The 24,368-nt window shown below is 44.3% G+C and overlaps 1 protein-coding gene across 7 annotated transcripts in view; it reads left to right on the top strand.

Moving 5' to 3' along the window:
* The first annotated feature begins 134 nt into the window (after window positions 1–134).
* SIAE (sialic acid acetylesterase) overlaps window positions 135–24,368 on the top strand; it is a 37,767-nt gene continuing 13,533 nt past the window's right edge. Inside the window, exons 1-5 of one of the 7 annotated variants that reach the window (XM_024987037.2) lie at window positions 135–242; window positions 3,806–3,841; window positions 4,796–4,957; window positions 13,661–13,833; window positions 23,116–23,254. In XM_024987037.2, coding sequence (XP_024842805.1) covers window positions 4,834–4,957; window positions 13,661–13,833; window positions 23,116–23,254 — 436 coding nt within the window. In that variant the 5' untranslated portion in view covers window positions 135–242; window positions 3,806–3,841; window positions 4,796–4,833. 7 annotated transcript variants of the gene reach the window in all.

Raw genomic sequence — 24,368 nt, 5'->3', positions numbered from 1 at the left:
CCCCGCTCCCTCATTCCACTACGGTGGCCGAAGAGAGGCACGGGCCCCCCGGCGGCCGCGGACAGCTTCGCGGACTTCTGGCCTGGGAAGGGCGGAGTCAGAGCTTTTCCGCCCCGCCCCGCGGCCCCGCCCTCGCTGGCGTCCATGCCCCGAGGCCTGCGCGGCGGCGACGGCTTCTTGCCAACATGATTGCGTCGGAATTTGTCTTGGGTCTGGTGCTACGGTTATTCCTGCAGGCCCACGTAAGTGCAGGTGAGGCGGCCGCGCTCGGCCCGAACCCTGCCCATCCGTCGGCCTGCGAGGACTCCGAGATTCCGCGTCCTCCGCAGGACCGCTCCGGGCGCCTGCTTCTCTAGGTCGGGAAAGGATCCCCGGGCAGGAACCGGGTTCTACGGCCCAGGCCTAGGTTGCAGGTGTCTGCTGGGCCGGAACCCCGGCCCGTTTGCTTCCTTCACTCCCTTCCACCGCCCTTATGACACCTCGCGTAGGGCAGCGAGAGCGTTGGGTTTATCTCAGGAGGGGAGGCCTAGGTGTGCCCAGACCGATGCTCTAAGGGTCTTTAAAGAACTGCGGGGAAACTCGAAGGGGAGGGGGCGAAGCTAGTTAGATAATATTTGGAAACGGGTGACTGAGTCATCCAGAACGTTTCAGTGCTGCCCCCTCAGTGGTACCGTTGGGGAAGGTTTGCCCCGGGCTGGATTCCTTGGGGGAATTAACTTTTACTAGTTTAAGTGGTGATGATGGCTAAGACAGACAGCCCCCTCAACCAGCTCGGAGCATTTAAGACTCAGCTTTGATTCCTGCTCGCGGACATTGATAGTGGGACAATAGCCGTTTTTTTGGGTAGGAGGATGACTCATTTTGACTATTGTCCTGGTCATATCGTGTCGTTTGACCCCGGGCTGGACGCTGGGTCACAGAAAGAAAGTTTAAGTGGGAGAACAGACTGCGTGCAGTAAAGGGACTCTTGCTCTGTGTATGAATCCGCAGAGTACATAGATGAAGACAAACTGCAGCTCATAAGTGGTTTTCGGGGTTTAACAAAGGCATAAACTAGCACTCTGTATCGTTTCCTGATTCATCCCCACAGTGACTTTTGAGTCCAGTATATGAAGTGGGGAGAAGAGAAAGAGGGCCATTATTAGTTTTTATGTTAAAGGCTGTTAACTTTAACATCAGTATTTTATTTATCTTTGCCTTTGGGTCATATTGTTACATAACCTTAATTAACAATGTCTTTATTTTTTATTCATTGATGCTCTAGATTTTCTTTCCTTGGTATTTGGTTGCATATCCGGACTTCTTCAAATCATTCCCTCTCTTCCCATGTTCATCATGTAATATTTGAAATGTACATGAATATATGTAGCAGTGAAGCAATAAAATGAACACCCAAGGGTTTTACACACAATTTAAGAGCTAGACTGTTGCAGTTTTATTGAGACTCCAAGAATATTCCTCCCCAAGGGAGCTATTAGTTCTTCACCAGAAGTAACCACTGCCCTCATGTTGTCAGTCTACTTTTAATGACTACTTTTAACATCCCAGAACACTAATTCCTGTTTTTCTACTCTGACACCAAAATGAAGAAAAAATTGAAGACCTAAAACAAAAAAAATTCAAATGTTAAATGTCTTGTAGTTGACAGAAACAATGACCAGTTGCACCACCTTTCTCCTTCTGTTTTGTCCATTGTTCCATTCCTTGGTAATGTACCACTGTCTACTGTTGTCAGCTTGGAATGTGAGCTTTATAACGACAAGGAATGTGACTTTTCTTTGCTTTACCACCAGTATCCAACTGTGGCAGAGTAGTGATTGCAGTAATCTTGGAATCAGGTGGCTTGAGTTCTTGTCCTGTCCTGAACTACCTGTGTGATTTGGGGCCGAAGAAGTTTAACATCTGTCATGTGTCTAGTTCTCTGCCTGCCACAGTTAAGCTCCCCAGTAGAATGTAAGCTTCCTGCTGGCAAGGAATTTTGTCTGTCTCCCTCCCGCCCCCAACTTCTTTCCCTGTTGTATCCTCAGTGCTTAAAATTGTGCCTGGCACATAGTGCATGCTAAGTCACTTCAGTAGTGTTTGACTCTTTGCAACTCCATGGACTGTAGCCCGCCAGGCTCCTCTGTCCATGGGATTCTCCAGGGAAGAATACTGGAGTGGGTTGCCATTTCCTTCTCCATGGCACATAGTCAGTTCAGTCGCTCAGTTGTGTCCGACTCTTTGCGACCCCATGAACCACAGCACACCAGGCCTCCCTGTCCATCACCAACTCCTGGAGTCCACCCAAACCCATGTCCATTGAGTTGGTGATGCCGTCCAACCATCTTATCCTCTGTCGTCCCCTTCTCCTTCTGCCCTCAATCTTTCCCAGCATCGGGGTCTTTTCAAATGAGTCAGCTCTCTGCATCAGGTGGCTTAAGTATTGGAGTTTCAGCTTCAACATCAGTCCTTCCAATGAACACCCAGGACTGATCTCCTTTAGGATGGACTTGCAGTCCAAGGGACTCTCAAGAGTCTTCTCCAACACCACAGTTCAAAAGTATCAATTCTTTGGCACTCAGCTTTCTTTATAGTCCAACTCTCCCATCCATACATGACCACTGGAAAAACCGTAGCCTTGAGTAGACAGACCTTTGTTGACAAAGTAACATCTCTGCTTTTTAATATGCTGTCTAGGTTGGTCATAAGTTTCCTTCCGAGGAGTAAGCATCTTTTAATTTCATGGCTGCAGTCACCATCTGCAGTGATTTTGGAGTCCAGAAAAATAAAGTCTGCCACTCTTTCAACTGTCTCCCCATCTATTTGCCATGAAGTGAACATAGTGGGCAACTTAAAATATTATAAAATATATTTAAATAAAAATATTTAAATAGTTGCAAACTATTTAAAAAAATTATCTAATCTAGTTGGGTCTCAGTCTGTTGATCAGTAAATAACATGATTCTACCCTAGGGTGTAAAAGATCCTTTCCATCTCTCAAATTCTGTAACTCAGAATAGAGTCGTGCACAAACAGGTTCAACGGATGTGTGTGGTCAACAACAGACCAACCGAGGGGTTGGGGGAAGGTATTTTCCCCCAACGTTTGAGAAGGTGGCTGCACACACCCAGAACCCCTCATTTGCATGGTCTCATGCCTGCAGCCAGCCCCCTCCAGTATTCTTGTCTGGGAAATTCTGTGGACAGAGGAGCCTGATGGGCTATGATCCACGGGGTCACAAAAGAGTCTGACACGACTTACTGACTAAACAACAATAACGCCTGCAGCAGCCAGTTTTCTTTAATCCCTTCCCTACCCCATCCTCTTTCTGCTTGGCTCTTAGGCCTTGGGTTTTCAGGTTTTGTTCCATTTGAAGCACTTACCCAGGACTCGGCCTTCCCACGCATGCGCCTCTTCCCTTCCCCCCAGCAGGCTGCCAAAAGTGCTTATGCAATTCTAGACTGCTGTAGTCTCCTCTTAGAGCATTTTGCTCCTGGTAGCTGTGCATCTCCAGCCCAGTGGGTCTTCTGGATGATCTTTGATTGTCATGTAGATTTTATGATGGAACAAACTCCTGAGAGAGCTGAGGATGTCTAGGGACTGGGCTATTATTTGAAGTGCAGGACAAATAGGCCACCAAGTCTGTGTAGGAGACCCATTAGTGATACTGCCCTGTTAAGTATAGCCTGAGGGGCTGTCACCATTTGGAGCTTCTGGGGAGAAAATAATGTCAACTTTGTTAGTTTTGATTCTCTTTCCTGCCTATCATTTTTATTTAAAACACTTGAAAAAAAAAATCTTAATTTTGTTAATTATTTTCTTCTAGGGGGTTTTGGTCTGTTTTCTTCAGATAAAGTGGGATGTAAGTGAAAAACATTTTTTTTCCTTCTCTTATTAAGTTTTGATGAATTCACTGAGATAATTTGGGTAGATACTTGTTATTAATGAAATACTTCGATATAGGCTGGAGCTTAAAAATAGGAATGATCTCGTTAAAGTGAATTCTTACTCAGCCTTGTTAGTGACTGTCTAGAATAGAATCCACAGTTTCAAGGGCTCTTTCTCTTTTCATATAATTTAGCTTGCAAAATGGGCGAATTGCAAGGAAAAACCTTTGGTTGAGACACTTTGACCTTCTCTCTCTCACTGACCTTATTTTTTGCATCTTAATTGATTTGAATTTACCTTAGAAAGAGTCAGACTTGTCACATAAACTCATAAAGGTTTATTTAGAATCTTCAGTGGGTTGTCAAAAAAACACAGTAAGGAGAGTTATTTGAGGGAAATTGACACTGAGAATGGAAGAGGGGAGATAAAGAGTGGAGGGAAAAGATTAGAGAGGGCTGTGATGGAGAGAGGCAGCCTCTTTATTCCAATCTATGAGGAGTGGGAGTGGCAGTGGAAAGTAGGGAAAGGAAGTGGTTTATTTTTCTCATAAATACCATCTGTGAGATGCATAAAAAGAGCATGTTTGGTGATTTTGGGGGGAGGGAGTCAAGTGTTAGGGCCAGGCCTGAGAGCAAAGGAACATGAGGAGCTTTGAAGGGGAGGAGGCACGTATTAAATGGGTTGTCCCAGGCTCTTTGAATTTTCCTTACTGGTCATCTTGTTCTATGATGCATACTGCTGGAAACTGTCCTTGTGATGCTGCTTACCTAATTAGGAGGAATGAGATCTGGTTTTAGAAAATTGAAAGGACAGGGTAACTTGGAATTCTCACGTATTAAGACTGCGTGTTCCTCGCTGTTTCATCAGATTCAATCTGGCACTGAATCTCTCCAGTGATGCTCGTCTAAATATTTGCTGGATTTTTCAGATGTTGGTTTTCGCTTTGCTTCGTACATTGACGACTACATGGTGCTGCAGAGGGAGCCTGCAGGGGCAGTGATCTGGGGTTACGGCACACCCAGAGCCACAGTGACGGTGACGCTGTGCCGGGATCAGGAGCCCATCATGAAGAAAGGGACCCGTGTGAAAGGTAAGACAGGTCAGCCTCTGTTCAGCTTTTGTCTTCTTCTGCCACCTGCTGGATGATGTGAAAATGAATGCTAATAGTCCAGCTCAGGTTACCCATCCATCCATCCAAGTTACTTGAGTATTTACCATGTGTACTGAGGATACAAAGGAAAATAAGACCAAGTCAAAGCCCCTGTCCTCCAGGATCTCGTGCAGTAATGGGAACAGACACCAAGCCATATAGTGAGCGTGGTCAGTGCTGACAGGGAGGGGGGGGGTGGGATATGGAGTGTCATGGGATGCAGAAGAGAAACACCGCAGGTTGGATGGTAAGGGAAGGTTTCCACTGGAAGTGACATTTGAACTGAATCATGTGTAAAGGAGAGGTCGTCGTACTAGGAGGGTTAAGAACCTAAGCCCTGGGATTCACTGTTCCCATTCAGATCCTGTTTCTTAATGGCTATATGCCCTTGGACATTTTATTTAACATCTCTGCATCACAATTTCTTTATTTTAAAACAGTGATAAAAATAATATTTAGGATTATTTTGAAGATTAAATGAATTAACACATATCAAGTACCTCAAACAGTGCCTGGTGCGTAATAAGTACTGAATAAGTGTTAGCTGTTGTTATTTCTGGGCTTCCCACTGGCTCAGTGGTAAAGAATCTGCCTGCCACTGCCGGAGATGCAGGTTCGATCCCTGGGTCAAGAAGATCTGCTGGAGAAGGAAATGGCAACTCGCTCCTGTATTCTTGCCTAGGAAATCCCATGGACAGAGGAGCCTGGCGGGTTACAGTCCATGAGGTCACAAAGAGTCAGTCATAACCTAGTGACTAAACAACAACATTGTTATTGCTGTCATTATGTTATTTAGTCAGTCACTCGGGTATTTACTGAGTCACTACTAGGTGTCAGATACAGGGTTAGGTATTGGTTATCTAGTGATGAGCAAAACAGAAAAGCTTGGAGGTTAGAGGAGGAAACAGAAAAATAATAATCAATTACAGTGAAGCGTGATGCCACAGTGGGGAAATATAGAGTGCTGTGAGAGTGTTTAGGAGGGATAGTAAACTTAGTCTAACTATCCAGGGTCAAGAAGATCCCCTAGAGAAGGAAATGACAATCCACTCCAGTGTTCTTGCCTGGAGAATCCCATGGGTAGAGGAGCTTGGAAGGCTACACTCCATGGGGTTGCAAGAGTTGCACGCAACTTAGTGACTACACCACCGCCACCCGCAAGGCTTGTTTTGAAAGATGAGCAGGGCAGACCCAATAGAGGGAGCAACCTGGGCAAAGGCATGGAGGTGTAAGTGAGCCTGGGTTGCTGGAGGAGTGACAGGCAGGTTGGTTTGTCTGGACCACTAGGGTGTGTGATGGTGGATGGCAGGAGATAAGGCTGGAAATGGAGGAGGCTTGTTTGTCATTTCCAGGGAGTATATACACTACTTTGGGTAGATGGCTTTTAAGCAGCAAAAGAACACAACCAGATCTGTATTTTAGAAAGATTACTCTGGCTTCACTGGGGAAGAAGAGTTGGAGATGGATGAAACGAGAAGTAGGTGGGACCTGTTAGTAGGCTGTTAGGATATTCAGGCGATAGACAGGGAAGGCCTGACTCCAAGTAGTGGCTGTGAGGATGTTCAACAAGGTGAGAATTAGCAGTTAGCAGACTTCATGAGCAGAGAGGTCATACAGAGGAGTCTCTGCCTAGAAGAGACAAGGATGTATTAGGTAGTGTGTGGAGGAGCTCGAAGTTCCAGGATGCAGGAAGGCAGGTTCAGGGCTGGGTCAGGTGGAGACCTGGTTGTATTATATCTCAGTTAGAGGTCTCTCTACAGCTATGGGATGTTGAGGTGGGAGTCAGACAGGTGAGGAGGCTTCTCTGGGGTGGGTGGTGGTAATGTGGGGGTTGGTGGCTTGATAAGGGACTTGAATATACATGTGACAGCAAAGCTTGTGAAAATTTTATTGGCCCCTGAAAACAAAGATCACCTGATTAGTTTTGTCAATGTACAGGACCAATATTCAATCCAGAGTGATGCAAATGCTGGTGCAGACTTTTAATAATTCATTTCCAGGGCCTTCCCTGGTGGCTCTGGTAAAGAATTGCCTGTCGATGCAGGAGACACGGGTTCAGTCCCTGAGCAGAGGAGATCCCACATGCGATGGAGCAGCTAAGCCTGCGCACCACCACTGTTGAGCCTGTGCCCTAGAGCCCGTGCTCTGCACCAAGAGCAGCCGCCACCATGAGAAGCCCACACACCACAACTGGAGGGTAGCCCCCATTTGCTGCAACCAGAGAAAGCCCTCGCAGCAACGAAGACACAGGACAGCCAAAAATAAAAAAAGAATGCATTTCTTTCAACAAACATAAAGAAAGTATGTACTAAGTACTAGGCATAGGTGCAAGGTAAGTGCTTCTGGTTCTTGGGTTTTAACAAGACTTTGTAGCAGAAGAGGCTTATTGGGTGAAATTCAGAGAGCTGAAAGGGGAACTTAAGCTGACTGAGAAGTTGTTCTCTGTTAGATATAAATGCTGTTGGTGACTTGTAGGATATACTGAAAATGAAGAATTTGGGAGACTAGTAGTGCTTTCTTTTTGTGTTGCGTCATCTCAGAAATAAGCAGTATGGAGTACAGGTAGTGGTACTCTCACTAAAATGACGTTGACTTAAAGAGCTAAAGAACTGATGCAGTTGAATTAAGTTTTGGCTTCCCAGGTTCTTCAGTGGTAAAGAATCTGCCTGCCAGTACAGGAGATGCAGGTTTGATCCCTGGGTCAGGATTATTTTTGATTAATTTTAATTAATTAAAACAATTTAAAACAATTATTTAAATTTTTTTGACCGTGCCCCACAGCATGTGGGATCTTAGTTCCCCAACCAGGGACGGAACCTGCACACCCCCCAACCCCTGCACCCCCAGCACTGGACGCACAGAGTCTTAACTGCTGGACCCCCAGGGACGTCCCAAGAATTGATGTAGTTTAAAAATAAGAAATAGGATTTCTTTGATGCTAATGATTAACATTACCAATTAATACTTAGGAGACAGAGGTTGCACACTACTGTAGAAATAGAGCAAGCACATAATATGTAGCTTTTCAGTCTTAAAAATGTTCTTATGCCTTATTTTTAGTTTTTTTACCCTTTCGTGGCTGTCACAGGACCAATATTTGGAGTGGCCAGAGACAAGGCAGGAGAGTAGGTGGTGACAAGAAGAAATAAAAGCTGCTAATTAGGAGATGAGCCCCTCTCCTTCTTTAGTGAACCTGTTCACTTATCTTGAGTTCAATTCTGTGAACGCCAACTGAGGGCTTATTATTTATAATAAGCTAGAAACCCTAGAGATTCAAAGAAGAATGTAAGTAGTGTCCACCCTCCAGGAACCCACTCGCTCATGCTGTCCTTTCCTTTCCCATTTAGCAGTTTAGGTTCAGCTCAGTTGCATCACTGAAAAGTGATGCATCGTTTAGAGTTTGGATGTATAGCAGCAACTGACGGGAACCAAGTGATTCATGGACTATTGATGGGAATTTCACAGGGAAAGAGATTGTTGTTATTGATGGGGTCGGGAAGGGGCTATTTGGTAGGCTTCCACACTGTCTTGGTAGAAAAAAAAGGTACAATAGTTTATACAGATCCATAAAATAACTTCAATGGACAGCTTGCTCTGTCCTGCCCATGAAGCAACATGGATAAAGTGATATTTGGAATAAAAAAGATAGACATGTAGGAAATTTCACTGGGCAGTGAAGGAAATGTGTTTCAAAGGAGACACTGTGGGGCATTTTGAAGGGTTGACTTCTATTTAGATTCTGATGACGACCCTGGGATTTTCAGCCAGACAACCTCATTTGGCCACTCTGTCCATCTCTGTTAATATTTAACTTATTACCTATAATCCCCTAAGTGCCCACAGCAAAGCAGAATTTAATGGCATAAAGGGTTTTGTCCAGTAGACTGACACTTGAGCTTTGGGCAAGTTGAGACCTGAGGGATGGCTGGGAACATGGTCAGGTTCCGGGCCTGTTTATGTCATCAGGTGACGCTTAATGCTTCTTTCAGAGACAAGGTGTGAACTTGGGGCAAGGAGCCTGTATCCTCTCACTTTGACACACTTTGGGGGTGCACCTGCAGGCGATAAAATGAAGGTGTATCTGCTTGAATTTGTCATCATGATCGAGGTAAAGAAAAGCTCAGAAAGCCTAAACCTTGTAGAAAGTAAAAAATCTGCATTAGTTTTCTATGTCACATAGTAAGTTATCGCCAACTTAGGTGATTAAAACAACTTACTTTTACTATCTCTGTCGATCTGAAACTTGGCCATCATTTAGCTGGGTTCTCAGAGTTTCAGAAGGTTGAAATCAAGGTGCTGGCTGGGCTGAGTTCTCATCTGGAGGTTCCAATAGGGAATGATTAACTTCCAGGCTCCGTTAGGTTGCTGGCAGAGTCCTGTCCTTGTGCCTGTAGAATTCATGGCCCCATCTCTGAAGCTTCACATCTCTTACGTCTAGACCCTACTTAAAGGGCTCACCTTCTTTAGGTCAGGCCCACCCAGAACAATCTCCCTTTGAGTTAACTTCAAGTCAACTGATGAGGGATTATTCATTATACCTGCAACCCCCCTTCATCCTTTCTAGGTAAGATAACATAATCATGAGGATGGCATCTAATCCCCTCTGCCATTTTCTGTTGATTAGAAGCAAATCATGAATTCTGTCAGCACTTGAGGAACTCTGCAAGGGTGTGACTTATTGGGGGTCATCTTTGGCTGTGTCTGCCATAGCAGGCTATAGATTAAGGAATTTACAGGAATAGTTTTATTGATAGAAAAATACTTAAGCTTTTTTTTTTTCATTCATGGTGGCGGTAGAGATGAACTTTATACAGAATAATGCAGGTCTGGCAGGGGCAATTTGGGCAGTAAGGCCTCCTTTACCTCCAGGTCACTTCCACAAACCAGTGAGCCTGTCTGCAGTTGGTGGGGTGCCAGGGTTCTGTGGGGGAACAGTGACTGGGGGCTTCTTCCTGATCCAGGTTTTTCCTCTTGGAAAGGGAAGAGTTGTTGGATAATTTTCCTTTTTCTCTTCTTGGCTGCTGAGATTTGGCACAATAACCTGAAAAATAATTAACATCTGATGTGAATGGCAAACAGGAAAAAAGCAAGATGTGCTTTATGACTAATCATGTCTCTAGACCCATTATTTTCTTTCTTTTTTTTTTGCCTTTGATTTGTTGATTCTTCCCATTTTAAGGTGGGGGCTGGTCTGGGGGATGGAGAAAACATGGAGAGAGTTCTTTTCTTATGCCTGTGGCTGGAAAATGAAGAGAAGAGGGACAGTGAGAAATAAGCCACCAGATACGCTAGTGGTTGGGCAGGGAAACACAGTCAGTTTGCGTGGCTTTCTTGTCAGTATAACCTGGCACTGGGGTTTGCTCTCTGCCCTTACTTGGTGATGCTCCTGGCACATGGTGGGCACAATGAAGGAAGGACATGTATCTTCCTGGATGGAAGAAGAAAGAATGGAGGAAGCAGATGTTTGATTGCAGCAAAAATGAGCATTTACATAAACCTGGGCCTGGATTGGTAAGAGATATGACAAGATGGCAAGTGATGGGAGCCTAGAGGAAGGACCCAGAACAGCTGTTGCTCAGGAAGCCCATTGGGGTCAGCAAACGCCGGCTGAATAGTGAGCTTCAACTCTTGGTGGTCAGTCACTCAATTTTATCACTTGGACTCAACCTAATGGACTTGGTGGGTCAATGGTTTCTGAAATCTACAACTAGACTTCACTGGCCTATGGTCAGCTCCACTTAAACAGCCCGTCCTAAATGGATGGGCCAAGGCCGAATCAGTGCTCCCTGTGGACCGTCCCACCCTTGCTTTCAGTCTAGAAACAGTCTTCACGAGGGCTGTTCTCCTTTGTATACACTTTGTTGTTCAGGCAGTAAGTCATGTCTGACTCTGTGACCCCACGGACTGCAGCATGCCAGGCTTCCCTGTCCTTCACTGTCTCCCAGAGTTTGCTCAAACTTATGTCCGTTGAGTCAGTGATGTCATCCAACCATCTTATCTTCTGTTGCCTGCTTCTCTTCCTGCCTTCAGTATTTCCCAACATCAGGTTTTTTTCCAGTGACTCAGTTCTTGGCATCAGGTGGCTAAAGAATTGGAGCTTCAGCTTCAGCATCAGTCCTTCCAATGAATATTCAGGGTTAAATTTCCTTTAGGATTGACCAGTTTGATCTCCTTGCAGTCCAAGGGACTCTCAAGAGTCTTCTCCCGCCCATGGAAGTAAATCTGCATTGTTTTAAACTGATTGTTTCTGAGTTAGTTTGACCATTAATAACCTCTCTGTAGTGGAGCTGGTTTCTCCTGCCTTGTGTGGCAGTTAACTTTACTTGACCCTGAGTGTGTCAGAGTTTTTCTTTTATGAAGTGGGAGAGGAAAAGAGCTAGAAACTAAAAGAACTCGGGGACTAGAACAGAAGGAAGTTCTCAAGGTCTTTGAGGAAGTTGAGAGGTTTCCTAGAGGGAGTGGTTCTGGAGAACAAGGCTCTCGATGCCTGGTTCTCTTCAGATGCTTTGGGCTCTAGGGGGAGTGCCTCCTCTGGCTGAGGTAGGGGGGTGGTGCTGTGTTTTGCCCAGCTTCCTCCCCCTTTCCTTCTTTGCCTTTTTATTGCTGGGCAGCAGAGCTTTTCAGAAGCTCTGGGGAAGGTGGTTTTCCACACCAGCCATATTGCTTGGATGGAGACTAAGTGCAAACACTTAATTAATAGCAGTGACTCAGAGTAGCATGTACTGTAGTAGAAGGCTCAGAAAATAGCCCTGTCCTAGGTTTTGCAAGGATTGACCGCATTATCACAAATGAGTAACGTTGATGGCAGGAGGACGGAGCTCCGGTAAGAAGCCTGGGGAGACCTTGGCAAGGCTGCGGTTGGGACAGCTGGAGAGTCTGCCTGCTCAGACGAGAGTGCCATACGGATCACCTCACACCTGTGCGGTGCAATCTGTGCTCGCTGCCCACTGTTTCCCAGACAGTGGTTTTTGTGCTTTAGGTGCATTCTGCATTTAATGTGTTGATGTCTGTGGCGATTGGTGGTGTAAAAACAATAGCAGACATTCGGTCCTGGGCTCAGTTGCCCTCTCACGGGTGGGAATAGCGGACTCAGTCGGCTCTGCTTCTAAGAGGAGTGACCTGAGCCCTTTCACTGTTGCCTAAGGGTTTTGGATATTTCTCCCAGACTCTGAGTAATCCTTTACCATTTCAGCCTTTACCCATCTCCTGCCATGTGTCTGGACTTCTCCCCTTAGCTCTTACTGATTAGGAAGATCTTAGCATGTGGTACAGAGTAGGCACTTGGCTGGTATTTTTGTTTTTTAGTATTTTTATAATTGATATTTTTTCGGTTGGTATAATAACCTTGGCTTCCCAGGTGGCTCAGATGGTAAAAACTCCTCCTGCCAAGCAGGAGAAGTGGGTTCAATCCCTGGGTCAGGAAGATCCCCTGAGAAGGAATGGCAAGAGAAGGAATGGTGACACATTCCAGTAATCTTGCCTGGAGAATTCCATGGACATAGGAGCCTGGTGGGTCCATGGGGTCGCAAAAGAGTTGGACATGACTTAATGGACTCAACAACCACAACGATAACCTTAGGATGCCTCATTTGCTGTTCTTGCCATTCCTTCCCTTTGAATTGACATTGATCTGATGGGCACAAATTATCAATCAGTCCATATTCTTCAACATTATGCCAAGAATATTTCTTTTAAAATGATCATCTCTATTTTATCTATTTTCTCCTCCCACTTCTTCAACTTTGTTCGTGTGGTTTGGTTCTCCTAGGCATAATTTTGCCACTTGGAAGATATTCTTCTTGAGTTTCCGAGTATGATGTTGGCAGTGGTGGTGGTATGAGTGGGTGAGAGGTGGGAAGGTGGTGGGGGGGTGGTTCCTAAGGAATATGCTATGAATTTCTGAAACAGGGCCTTGGATGGCTTTTCATCTCCTTAATTGAGTCCGAAAACATTAAGACTGGTAAATAACTCTGTGAAAATAATTAATTGGATAAGTCTAAATATCTTCTTCAAAGAGAGATGAATTTATTTGCCTCCTACTACTTCTTTGTGTCCATTTCTCCACTCACCTGTTTAACTGTAGATAGAAGAGCCCAGAACCACTGGTGTTTTTAATCCCCAAGAGCAACACAGGGAGGAGGTGGGGGTGTTGATGACAAGGATGGTACCATCAAGTAAGTTTCAGATGATGAGTGGTTTTCTCTAACCTGTGCTCACATTTGATTGGATAGTTCCAAGTTAGTTTGGGGCACTGTAAATCTATTAGATTATGATCATGTTGATTTTGACAGTTTGGTGGTATAGTAAGAATTTCCATCTTGCGTTTTTGTATTAAACTCCCTTGCATTTAATATCTGTATTTTTGTCTGTCCTTGCTTAGGATTATAACTGGGTGATTTACTTTTCTTATAAATGCTTCAGTTAAAAGTAAGGAGGGATTGGTACAGATTAAAGAGAGCCACACTACTGCTTTTGTTATTTCTGTTGACATGTCTAAAATTTGGCTGGTCTTCATAGCTTTGGATCCAGTTCATCACAGAAGAGGGGAATTGCCACAAATAAGTCTGATGCATGACTCTGGGCTTCAGTTTCATTTTAGTGGATTGATTCATTAATTCTGGAGCCTTGTTACTATTTCAGCAGACTCTAACACCTGGACAGTGGTACTGGATCCTATGAAGCCTGGTGGACCTTATGAAGTGATGGCACAGCAGACTCTTGGGAGGATAAACTTCACTCTGAGAGTTCATGATGTCTTGTTTGGAGATGTTTGGCTTTGCAGTGGGCAAAGTAACATGAAGATGACAGTTTCACAGGTAATTTGCAAAGTCTCAGTGATAATAACGTTGATGATGAAGAAGAAAAAGAAGGAAGAGGAGAGGGGCGAGGAGGAGCAGGAGGTAGAAGCCAAGATCTGTTCTAAGTGCTTTCTCTGCATGTGCTAATTAATTCAGTTGAACAACTTCATAGGGTGAATACTTATAAGACATTCATAACTCACAGATGAGGACACTGGCCCAGCTGTGTTTAAGCTCCTGCCTAAGATCACAGCATAATTGTGGAGCCAGGGCGTGAATGTGACCCCAAATCCTGTTTTGCTAGTCATGGCCAGTGTGCTGTCAGTGTGTGGGGCACTACTTTCTCACTTTCCTGGGCTAAAGGCAGAAGCTGGACAGTATCTGATGGTAACGGAGATTTAATAGCAAATCGGGGGCCATGTAGATTACTCTTCTCTTTGAATGGTCTTAGAAGATGAGCTTCTGGAGACAGCCTAGGAGATCAAAACAATTAGATTTTGTTTTGATGCTGAGCAGCTAACACACTCTGTCTTTTGTTGCCATGGAGATTTTAAAAATTGAGACTGAATGTTGGCTTTGCCTCTTACTAGTTGTATGGCTTGGAGCAAATCACTTGGTGTTTATGAAACTTTGTTTTTAAAACATGCTTTTAAAAACTGTGGCTAAAATGAATATGACATAATGTGTATCATTTTAACTGTTGGTAAGTGTACAGTTCAGCAGCATTAAATATATTCACAATGCTTTGTGTACCCAGTCACCACTGTCTATCCCCACAACTTTATCATCATCTCTAACGTTTACTCCATACCCAGTAAACAATAAATCCCCCTTTCTCCTTCCTCCTGCCACTGGTAACTCTATCTTGCTCTCTCTCTATGCATTTGCCTCTTCTTGGTACCTCCTAGAAGTGGAATCATGCAATAGTTGTTCTTCTGTGTCTGACTTATCTTTCTGAGGATCATGCTTTCAAGGTCCATGCATGTAGCTTGTATCAAACTTTTGTCCCTTTTTATGGCTGAATTGTATTCCATTGTATAGGCCACATTTTGTTTATCCATTCACCTGTGGATGAACACCCGGGTTGTTTCCACGTTTTGGCTATTGTGAGCAATGTTCATAGCAATATTAGATCAATGTTGTGAACATTGATTTACAGATAATCTGTTTCAGTTCCTGCTTTCAGTTCTTTTGGATATATGCCTATGATTGGAATTGCTTGGTTAGTTCTATATTTAATTTTTGAGGACCCATCAAACCATTTTCCACAATGGCTATACCATTTTACATTCCTACTAGCAATACACAAAGGTTCTAATTTCACTGCATCCTCACTGACAGGTGTTAGGTTTCATTTTCTGATTATAGCCACATTAGTAGGTGAGAAGTGGTATCCTAATGTGGTTTTGATTTGCATTTCTCTGACAACTAGTACCTGCCAAGGCTGAAGGAAACACATAATTTAGTATTGAAGATTGTGTTAGTTTTTGAAAGAAAGCATTATAATACATTTAAATTGTGTTTTTATGTAAACCATGACTTCATTGAATTAGACTTTAATTAGGTCATAGTACTAATTTGATCAGAATATTAATTAGGTCAGAGTATTAAAGTAACCATCATCTTTATTGAGTGAATTATAATCATAGAGGCTAGACCTAGAAAGAAGGCAATAGCACCCCACTCCAGTACTCTTGCCTGGAAAATCCCATGGACGGAGGAGCCTGGTAGGCTGCAGTCCATGGAGTCACTAGGAGTCAGACACAACTGAGCGACTTCACTCTGACTTTTCACTTTTATGCACTGGAGAAGGAAATGGCAACCAAACTCCAGTGTTCTTGCCTGGAGAATCCCAGAGACGAGGGAGCCTGGTGGGCTGCAGTCTATGGGGTCGCAGAGTCGGACACGACTGAAGTGACTTAGCAGCAGCAACTAGTGATATTGCATATTACTTCATGTACTTATTAGCCATTTGTATGTCTTATTTGAAAAAATGTTTATTTAGGCCTTTTGTCCCTTTTTGAATTGGGTTGCTTTTATTGTTAAATTGTAGGAATTTTTTTATATCTTCGAGGTATTAATCGCTTGTCAGATGCATGGTTTATAGCTATTTTGTCTCATTCTCTAGTTTGTCAGTTTCATTTTTGAGGGTGTCCTTTGATACATAAAAGTTCTCAATTTTTATGAAGTTCAGTTTATCTGTGTTTTCTTTTGTTGTTGTCTATACTTTTGGTATCATCTTCTTGATACTGTTGCCAAGTCCAGTGACATGAAGGTTTTTCCAGTGTTTCTTCTGAGAATATTTTAGTTTTAACTCTTAAGTTTAGGTCTTTGAGTCTTTTTGATCACTTTTTTTATATGTAGTGTAAGATGAGGGTCTAACTTCATTCTTTTGCAAGTGGATATCCAGTTCTCCCAGCACCAATTGTTGAAAAGATGGTTCTTCCCCTATTGAATGGTCTTGGCACTTTTTTTTCACAAATTCATTGGCTTTATATATGAGGATTTATATCTTGGCTTTTTAGGCTATTCCATTGGTCTATATATCTCTCCTTATGGCAGTACCATACTGGTTGAATTACTGTAGCTTTGTAGTAAGTTTCAAAGTTGGGACATGTAAGTCTCCTCCAAGAATTTCTTTTGTTAGTGTCAATCTTTCTCTGTTTTAGTCATGGCCTTGTAGATTAATTTTTCTTAAATTGAAAACTAGCATTTTTGTCTCCCAGAGGCTTCACTGGGGTCTGTTTATGCCTGATAGAAGGTGAGGAGGAAGAGCACTACAAGGGCTCCCAGGTAGGGATGGGCATACTCAGTAAACAGAAAACCCAGTGCAAACAGGGGGAATGCCAGCCTGTCGAAATGTTGTCAGTGAGGAAGCTCAACTTGAAGTATTCCTACCTCCATTGCTATTAGAGCAATGGGTGAGTCTGACACATAATGAGTGAGTCTCTTAAGTGAAGCAGGAGAAAGAGGACATCAGAAGGGCTTCCCTGGTGGTCCAGTGGTTGAGGATCTGCTTGCCAGTGCAGGGAGCACAAGTTCGATCCCTGGTCCGGGAAGATCCCACATGCTGCGTAGCAGCTAAGCCCCTGAGCCACAACAATTGAGCTTGTACTCTAGATCCCAAGAGCTGCAACTAACTTTAGCCACTTGCCTTAAAGCCCATTCTCAAGAGAAGCCACCACAGTGATAAGCGCACACACCACAGCTAGAGTAGCCCCTGCTCGCCGCAACTAGAGAAAGCCCGTGCACAGCAGTGGAGACCCAGTGCAGCCAAACATAAATTTAAAAACATTTTTTTTAAAGAAAAGGATGTTGAAAAAGTCATCAAGGAAGCAAGCTTCTTAATTGTTTACTGGTACTCTAGCAAAACAAGAGTGGTAAACAAAAGCCTTGGGGCTCTGAGATTTCTTTCTGCAAACAACTCTGCTTTCTGATTGAACACCAAAGCAGTCTAGAATAAAGGGAGTGGATTTCTGGATAGAGTGGGATGGGGTTTTGCTTTTGGGCCTCAGAATTGTCCTTCCTTTGTTTGTTTAGTACAAGCGATTTGATTTAAAAATAAAAGTAAGGGAATCATTGCTGTTTCATTTATATTAGAATCAGGGCTGGACAGTAGCAAGTTCATAGTTATGTTTAAAGTTTATCAGCTTAAAACACTGCTGAGAGATTAGAAAATATTTTTTTTACTCACTCTCAGACCTCCAGAGAAATTCATGTGAATTAAGTCCTTTGACACATTTGAAATTAGGGTTGATTTTCTTTGCTTGTCTTTATTATCTGATTTTTCTATAATGAGCATGAAATGACTGGTTTTTAAGACAAAGTTATAAAAACAAGAAATTGATTTCACTTAACTGATACCTTAAATATCTATCAAAGGCTCAATTTATAATAAAGAGGCACATTGTATAAATAAGAATCTTAGGAATAAATGATTTAACTTGCATTAGGGATCAGAACTAATATGTTTATACTTTGACATGTACTTTTATTTGTTCCCATTAATAGGTTCAGATCTTGAAAAGATTATGATCTTCCCTAGTAGCTCTTTCTCTAAAACTCAGTTCCTTAAGTGGATTTTTATTTTCTTGACTTTTTTTCATTATCTACTTCTTCATTTTTGAGAGATATTTAAGTTTGAGTTTTAAAAAACTCTACAACTAGACCATAATCTCAATTAATCTTTTAAAAAAATGTATAAAATTGAGCCCTTGCACATACTTAAGGTCTCTTGTTTTGCTTCTGTAGCTTCTGCCCCTTCTAGCTTCTTTTTTTCTCTCTTTTAAAAAAAAAAACCAGTTAATAAATAATGCTTTTAAAAATATTCTACTTTGGACATACCTATTTCCTTTCATTATTAGTTTTCTAATTTAAAAATCTAAATTCTTGCATTTATGTCTTCCTAACCAATATTTTACTTAGTCTTGCTTTCTACCCTACTTAAATATATGGAAACCTTTTAAATTTAAATGTTTATTAAATTTGACTTAACTGGGCTCCATGTTAACATCAGTGAATAGAAGCAAAATTGAAGTTTCATCTCTTGATAGAAAGCATGGTTTTATATAGAAGTGGGATTGCTGTTAACTCATTAAGGAAAACAGTATTTTCCTTAATGCTTTAATTGCAGTTCCCTGTTTGCACAGAGAGGCATGGACCAGATCTGTTTGTATCTGCACAGTCAGGCTCTCAACTGCACTCTGTGCCAGGGGATCTCATCCCATTTTCTGTCAAGCTAAGTCACAGTTTGATTGTTAAGACTGAACACATTTTTTTTCTGCCTGGAATTTACTCTTAAACATCTTCTATATCGAACTAAGGCTATAGAAGCTCTGAGATACAGAAAAATAGAAAAAGATTCCATCTGAAAAAGCCAAGTGTTAATTTTGTTTGTTTTAGAATCACGCGCTTAGTCTGCAAGACAGCGTTTTAGGTGCTGGCAGTACCAAAAGCCAAATTTTCTAGTCTCTTAACACTCTGTAGAACTTTGTTTTTGGATCATAAAGATGCTTGACATGACTCCTCCTTTATTCATTTTCCTCCCTACCCCTGAAGACTCCCAACACACACACACACACGCACACACACACACACACACGCACACACACACACGTGTGCATACAGTGCCTCTCTCTTTCCCCTTCTCTCCCTCCATATGACATTTCTGGGGAGACAAAATTTCCACTATAACCAACCACTCTTCACAGTCAAATGAAGGAAATGGCAGATTGTGTGCCCATCTTGTTGTTAGGGTAAAGTGGAATTTTAAAATCGAGTGTTATTTATAACACTGAGTGAGATGTTTATAAATGGAGGAAAGTCTAAATGCTCATCTGTCACCTTCTAAGTCAGGGTACATCTTAAGACTTGGCTATTTCTAGTTAGGCTCAGAAGAAGATGGCCAGTGTTCGATGGGAAACCCAGTTTTCCATATCTCAGCAGTCTCCACATTCCTGCTTTACCAATCGGGCAATTAAAATCCAGAAGAGAAGGGCTGGCGCCACAGTACAATAAAAGATTCCCGGGAGGTATGATGACTGGCTTATTTATAGTTATTTTCTCAACTTTCAATCTGCCATATTGTAATGTGGTCGAAGGTAAAGTGGCGCTTCCCTGGTGGTTCCGTGGTGAAGAGCCCGCCTGCCAATGTAGGAGACACGGATTCAATCCCTGGGTCGGAAAGATCTCCTGGAGAAGGGAATAACAACCCACTCCAGTATTCTTGCCTAGGAAATCCCAGGGACAGGGGAACCTGGTGTGGTCTACCAGTCCACGGGGTCGCAAAGAGTTAGACATGACTGAGTGACTAACGCCCTCACTTCAAAAGCTGACATTATTTTGTAAACTATTATTATACACGATAATTACACAGTCCGTCACTGTCCTTCGGACACAACTGAGTGACTGAACACCCCCCCCCCCCCGCCCCCACACACGTGCCTTGCTCGCCTGTGCAGACCCCACACTACGACTCTCTGAGGAAATAGATTCTTGACGTTTCTTCATTAATTCAAGAATGTGGTGTAAAGGTTACAAAATGAACACTGGCGAGCAGCTGCTTTGATGGTGAACCGTGGGTCCCCAGAGAGGTGGAGGGCTCTCCCCATCGCTGCAGCCTTAATGACTTCAAATACCTTGGTCTTCATTTACATCCTCATTTCAATACTTGGTAGGAAAATAATTACACCGAGGTGTTTGATGAGATGAAATTTGATCTCAGCAGATGGAGGAAGGCTTCCCCTTTCATCAGCAGGGAAACCAAGTGTCATTTAAATGAAAATCTTCCTGAAATCTCTTTATTCCTAAGTTTGCTGCCAATATCCCTGAGGAAATGCTTCCATCAAAAATGGCTTGGTGAGACCTACTGTAAGCACAGGGAACTCTCTGCTCAGTGTTATGAGGCTGCCTGGATGGGAGAGGAGTCTGGGGGAGAATGGATACATATATATGTATGGCTGAGTCCCTTTGCCCTCTGTTCACCTGAAGCTCTCACAACATTGTTCCTTAATCAGCTATACCCCAATATAAAATACAAAGTTCCTCTTTTTTTTTTTTAAAGGCTTGGTGATTCTGGGAAAGGATTCCCATTTCAGAAGTAGTTGTCATCAGGTCCAGCAAGAATTCTCCCCACCCCCATTTTTTGCTAACACTTTCTGTGGCTTTTGAGTTTTGGATTGAAATACTGCACACATGTGAGTTTGAAAATGGAAGTTTTCCAGACAGTGCTTTGGATTCAGTTCCGCGTGTGCTGGTAACAATAGAGGACGATGCCACCCCCCCGCCCCCAGTTCATTTGGCCTTGCCATACTCTGGAGTGTTAGCAACGGGTCACCGCGCCACCTCCCGAGCTGGCCCTGGAGTTCCCAGTCGGTGCAGAAGCTGGTGTGGGTGGAGGGAGCGAAAGCAGTTTCATCCTCCGTTTCCATGGAAGCAGCATACGATCCTTAGCACTCGGTGCTGAACTGAATTTCAAGGGAGGTGACTTTTTACAGGTACTTGCCGCTGAAAAATAACTTCCCTGCCAAAATATACTGAGTGCATTAGCCTGTTCTTCATCTTCAATGTTTATTCTGCATGAAACTTGCCAGGCAAGATCCAGAACGGGCAAGCCTGGACTTCCTGTGGAATTTTCCTGAGACCATGTGTGGAAGCCCAGTAACCCTGGCAGCCCGGAGCCACATCACCCAGCCACAAGCTGCGGCTCCCACTGGGACCAAAGGGCCATTGCCTTTGCATCTGGCCGGCTTATTGGCCACAGCAGGCTCAGTGGCAAGTCAAAAGGCGATTCCAGGGGCAGCGCATCTCAATGACGTGCTCTGTGGGGGCACTGCGGCTGCTCCTGCCCGGTGGGCCGCAGGGCCAGCTGTATTCTCTGCGGTGGGTGGGAGGGAAGGCGAGCCAGCTGCACACCCTGTGGCCAGGGACCAATGGAGAGCGGCCCAGCCTCCTGCAGCCTCCACAGTCTTGTCTCAGCTGGAGCTCTGGTTCCCTGAGGCCAATGATAACTGGCCTTCTTGAGGCTCCTGTTAGGCTTTTGTTTTGGGACGACCAGACTGTCCAGAGGGGTGGAGAGGAGACTAGAAAAAACAAACACTCATTAAAAAGCAAAACAATATTTTTATGACACAATCTTTTTTAGTTTTTAAAACACGTTTAATTGGAGGATAATTGCTTTACAAGGTTGTGTTGGTTTCTGTTGTTCAACAAGGAGAATCACCTATAAGTATACTTACATTCGCTCCCTTTTGAGCCTGCCCCTGCCATCCCACCCAGCTCGGCCATCACAGAGCACTGAGCTAAGCTCCCTATGCTGGACAGCAGCTGCCCACCAGATATCTATTTTACACGTGGTAGTGTAAATGCTGCTCTCTCAGTTCATCCTCCTCCACCCCATTTTTTTTTTTTAATAAAGAAAAACATGCCTACTCAACATCAGGATTGAAGGAAATAGCACTTATGTGTGAGCCCTGAGAGGAAAGATGCTTGATATATTAGGTGTAGCACACATATTCATGTCCAGAGGAACCCTAAGCCAGTCCTGTCACGTTCTTGGCAACTGGTGAGGTTTCATACAGTGGTTTGGGAAAAAGTTATGTGCCCTTGGATAGACCCTTCTCTTTGTCTGGTTTCTTGGGACTGATCTCAGCAATCACCCGGGACCCCGCCTTCCAAACTTCTGGGCCTCCTGTGATTTTCTTGGGCGATTTTCCAGGACTGAGATGAGAAGATAAGCATTTTGAGGCTGATTTCAGGATGTTTCAGGAGTTCAACAATTGTTTCTCAATTGTGTTTCTTTTTAATACACATCTCTTGAAAGTGAAGTTGCCCAGTCGTGTCCAACTCTTTGCGACCCCATGGACTGTAGCCCAACAGGCTCCTCCGTCCATGTGATTCTCCAGGCAAGAGTACTGGAGTGGGTTGCCATATCCTTCTCCAACGCATCTCTTATGGGGTATGAAAGAAAGTGAAAAGTGAAAGTGAAGTCGCTCAGTCATGTCCAGACTCTTTACGACCCCATGGACTGTAGCCTACCAGGCTCCTCAGTCCATGGAATTTTCCAGGCAAGAGTACTGGAGTGGGTTGCCACTTCCTTCTCCAGGGAATCTTCCCAACCCAGGGATTGAACCCGGGTCTCCCGCACTGCAGGCAGACGCTTTATCGTCTGAGCCACCAGGGAAGCCAAAAATATTTCTTTGAGCTGCTTTTTGGCTGGGGGGTGGGGGGGTGGTGCGGCAAGAATACTGGAGTGGGTTGCCATTCCCTTCTCCAGGAGATCTTCCTGACCCAGGGATTAAACCCGGGTCTCCTGCATTGTAGGCAGATGCTTTACTGTCTGAGCCACCAGGGAAGTCCTTATGGGGTATGGATTACATAAACCTACCTCTCCATGGCCTTTTTGGCTCCATTTTTTTTTTTAAAAGAAGATAATGCTATGGCTTTATTGGATACTTTTCCTGAATAGAAGTATTTTACTTTCAAGGTGTTGACCTTTTTTAGCCCAAACCCATCCACAGCTCCTCTCATCCAATACAGACTTGTCCTTGAGATTGCAGATGTCATGGTGTTCCCACCTTCTTTGGGGATATGACTTATCATGGTGTCTGAGGGTCAAGATGGATCCAGGCAATCTGGACCAGCCCATCGTGGGTTTCGATTATGCATTTGTTTTCTGTATCCTGAAGGCGCAGAAGGAACTGCAGGCGGGGAGTGGGTGCGGTAGCGTCTATGAGGGGGCAGCAGCATCATCAAGTGTCCACTTGGTTGGTGTAGGAAATGACGTCCCTGCTTCTTTTCCAGGTATTTAACGCCACAGGCGAGCTGTCGAACACGGCTGCCTATCAGTCTGTCCGCATCCTCTCCGTGTCTTCCACCCAGGCTCAGCAGGAGCTGGAGGACCTCGCCAAGGTTGACCTGCGATGGTCCAAGCCCACCTCGAGTAAGTGATGGCTGGAGTGCATGCCGGCTCCTCTGTGAGTGCTCGGCGCCCTGTGTGGCATCTGTGAGCCTAAATTGGGTTCTGTTGTGTCTGTCAGAGCTTGCCCATCCATTTACTCATTTCTTATTGACCGCCCTGCCCTGCCCTGGTTCCTGGTGGCTCAGTGATAAAGGATCTGCTTGCAGTGTAGGAGATGCAGGTTCCATCCCTGGGACAGGAAGATTCCCTGGAGTAGAAAATGACAACCCACTCCAGTATTCTTAGCTGGGAAATCCCATGGACAGAGGAGACTGATGGGCTACAGTCCATGGGGTCCCAAGAGTCAGACACGACTGAGCAACTGAATCACCACCACACACTTTCTGATGGTACCTGTTTCATGCCTTTCTTCCCAGGACTCCACAGTGAATTTGCCCCCTTGCTCTGAGCAGATGGCGCTTCCTCCAGCTTCATCGGCCTCTTGGAAGCCACTCAGCACAAACTCCGCCAGCATCTCCTCAGTGCCCAATGTTCTCCTCTCCTTTTTTCCTCCGTTTCTGTGTCTGAACACAGCTGACTATTTCCCTCAAGGCTGTCTCTGACTCGGGCTCTTACCTTCTCCAGGGCCTCCTCTTAGCCCTCAGGCTCTCTCCTTTTACCCCACCGTCCAGCCTGCAGGGAACCTTTACTCCAGGCTGCTCTGCGCTGGTCTCTGTTCTGGATCCCGAGGGTGCAGCTGTGATCAGGACCCAGTCCCCACCCTCAGAGCTTCACTTATCTGTAAGGAACACACCCCTTTCTCCTGGAACCGCTCCTCTCTCCTTTGCTTTGTTAAACCTTCTTAGAACATCTTTCCATTCTTTTCACTCCCTTCCTGAGTGTGTACTCTTCGTTGTTGTTGTTCATTCACTAGGTTGCGTCTGACTCTTTGTGACCCCATGGACTGCAGCACGCCTGGCTTCCCTGTCCTTCACCATCTCCCAGAGTTTGCTCAGACTTATGTTCATTGAGTTCGTGATGCCATCCAACCATCTTGTCCTCTGTTGTTCCCACTCTTTAACCCTTTATAATCTGGCTGCTGTGTCCAGGTCGACAACCGGTTCCCCCAAGGTTTCTACTGTTCTTCTGTGATGCG

This window comes from Bos taurus, chromosome 29 (genome assembly GCF_002263795.3).
Source record: "Bos taurus isolate L1 Dominette 01449 registration number 42190680 breed Hereford chromosome 29, ARS-UCD2.0, whole genome shotgun sequence".
NCBI classification, from domain to species: Eukaryota; Metazoa; Chordata; class Mammalia; order Artiodactyla; family Bovidae; genus Bos; species Bos taurus.
This window is presented reverse-complemented; position numbering and strand designations above follow the sequence as displayed.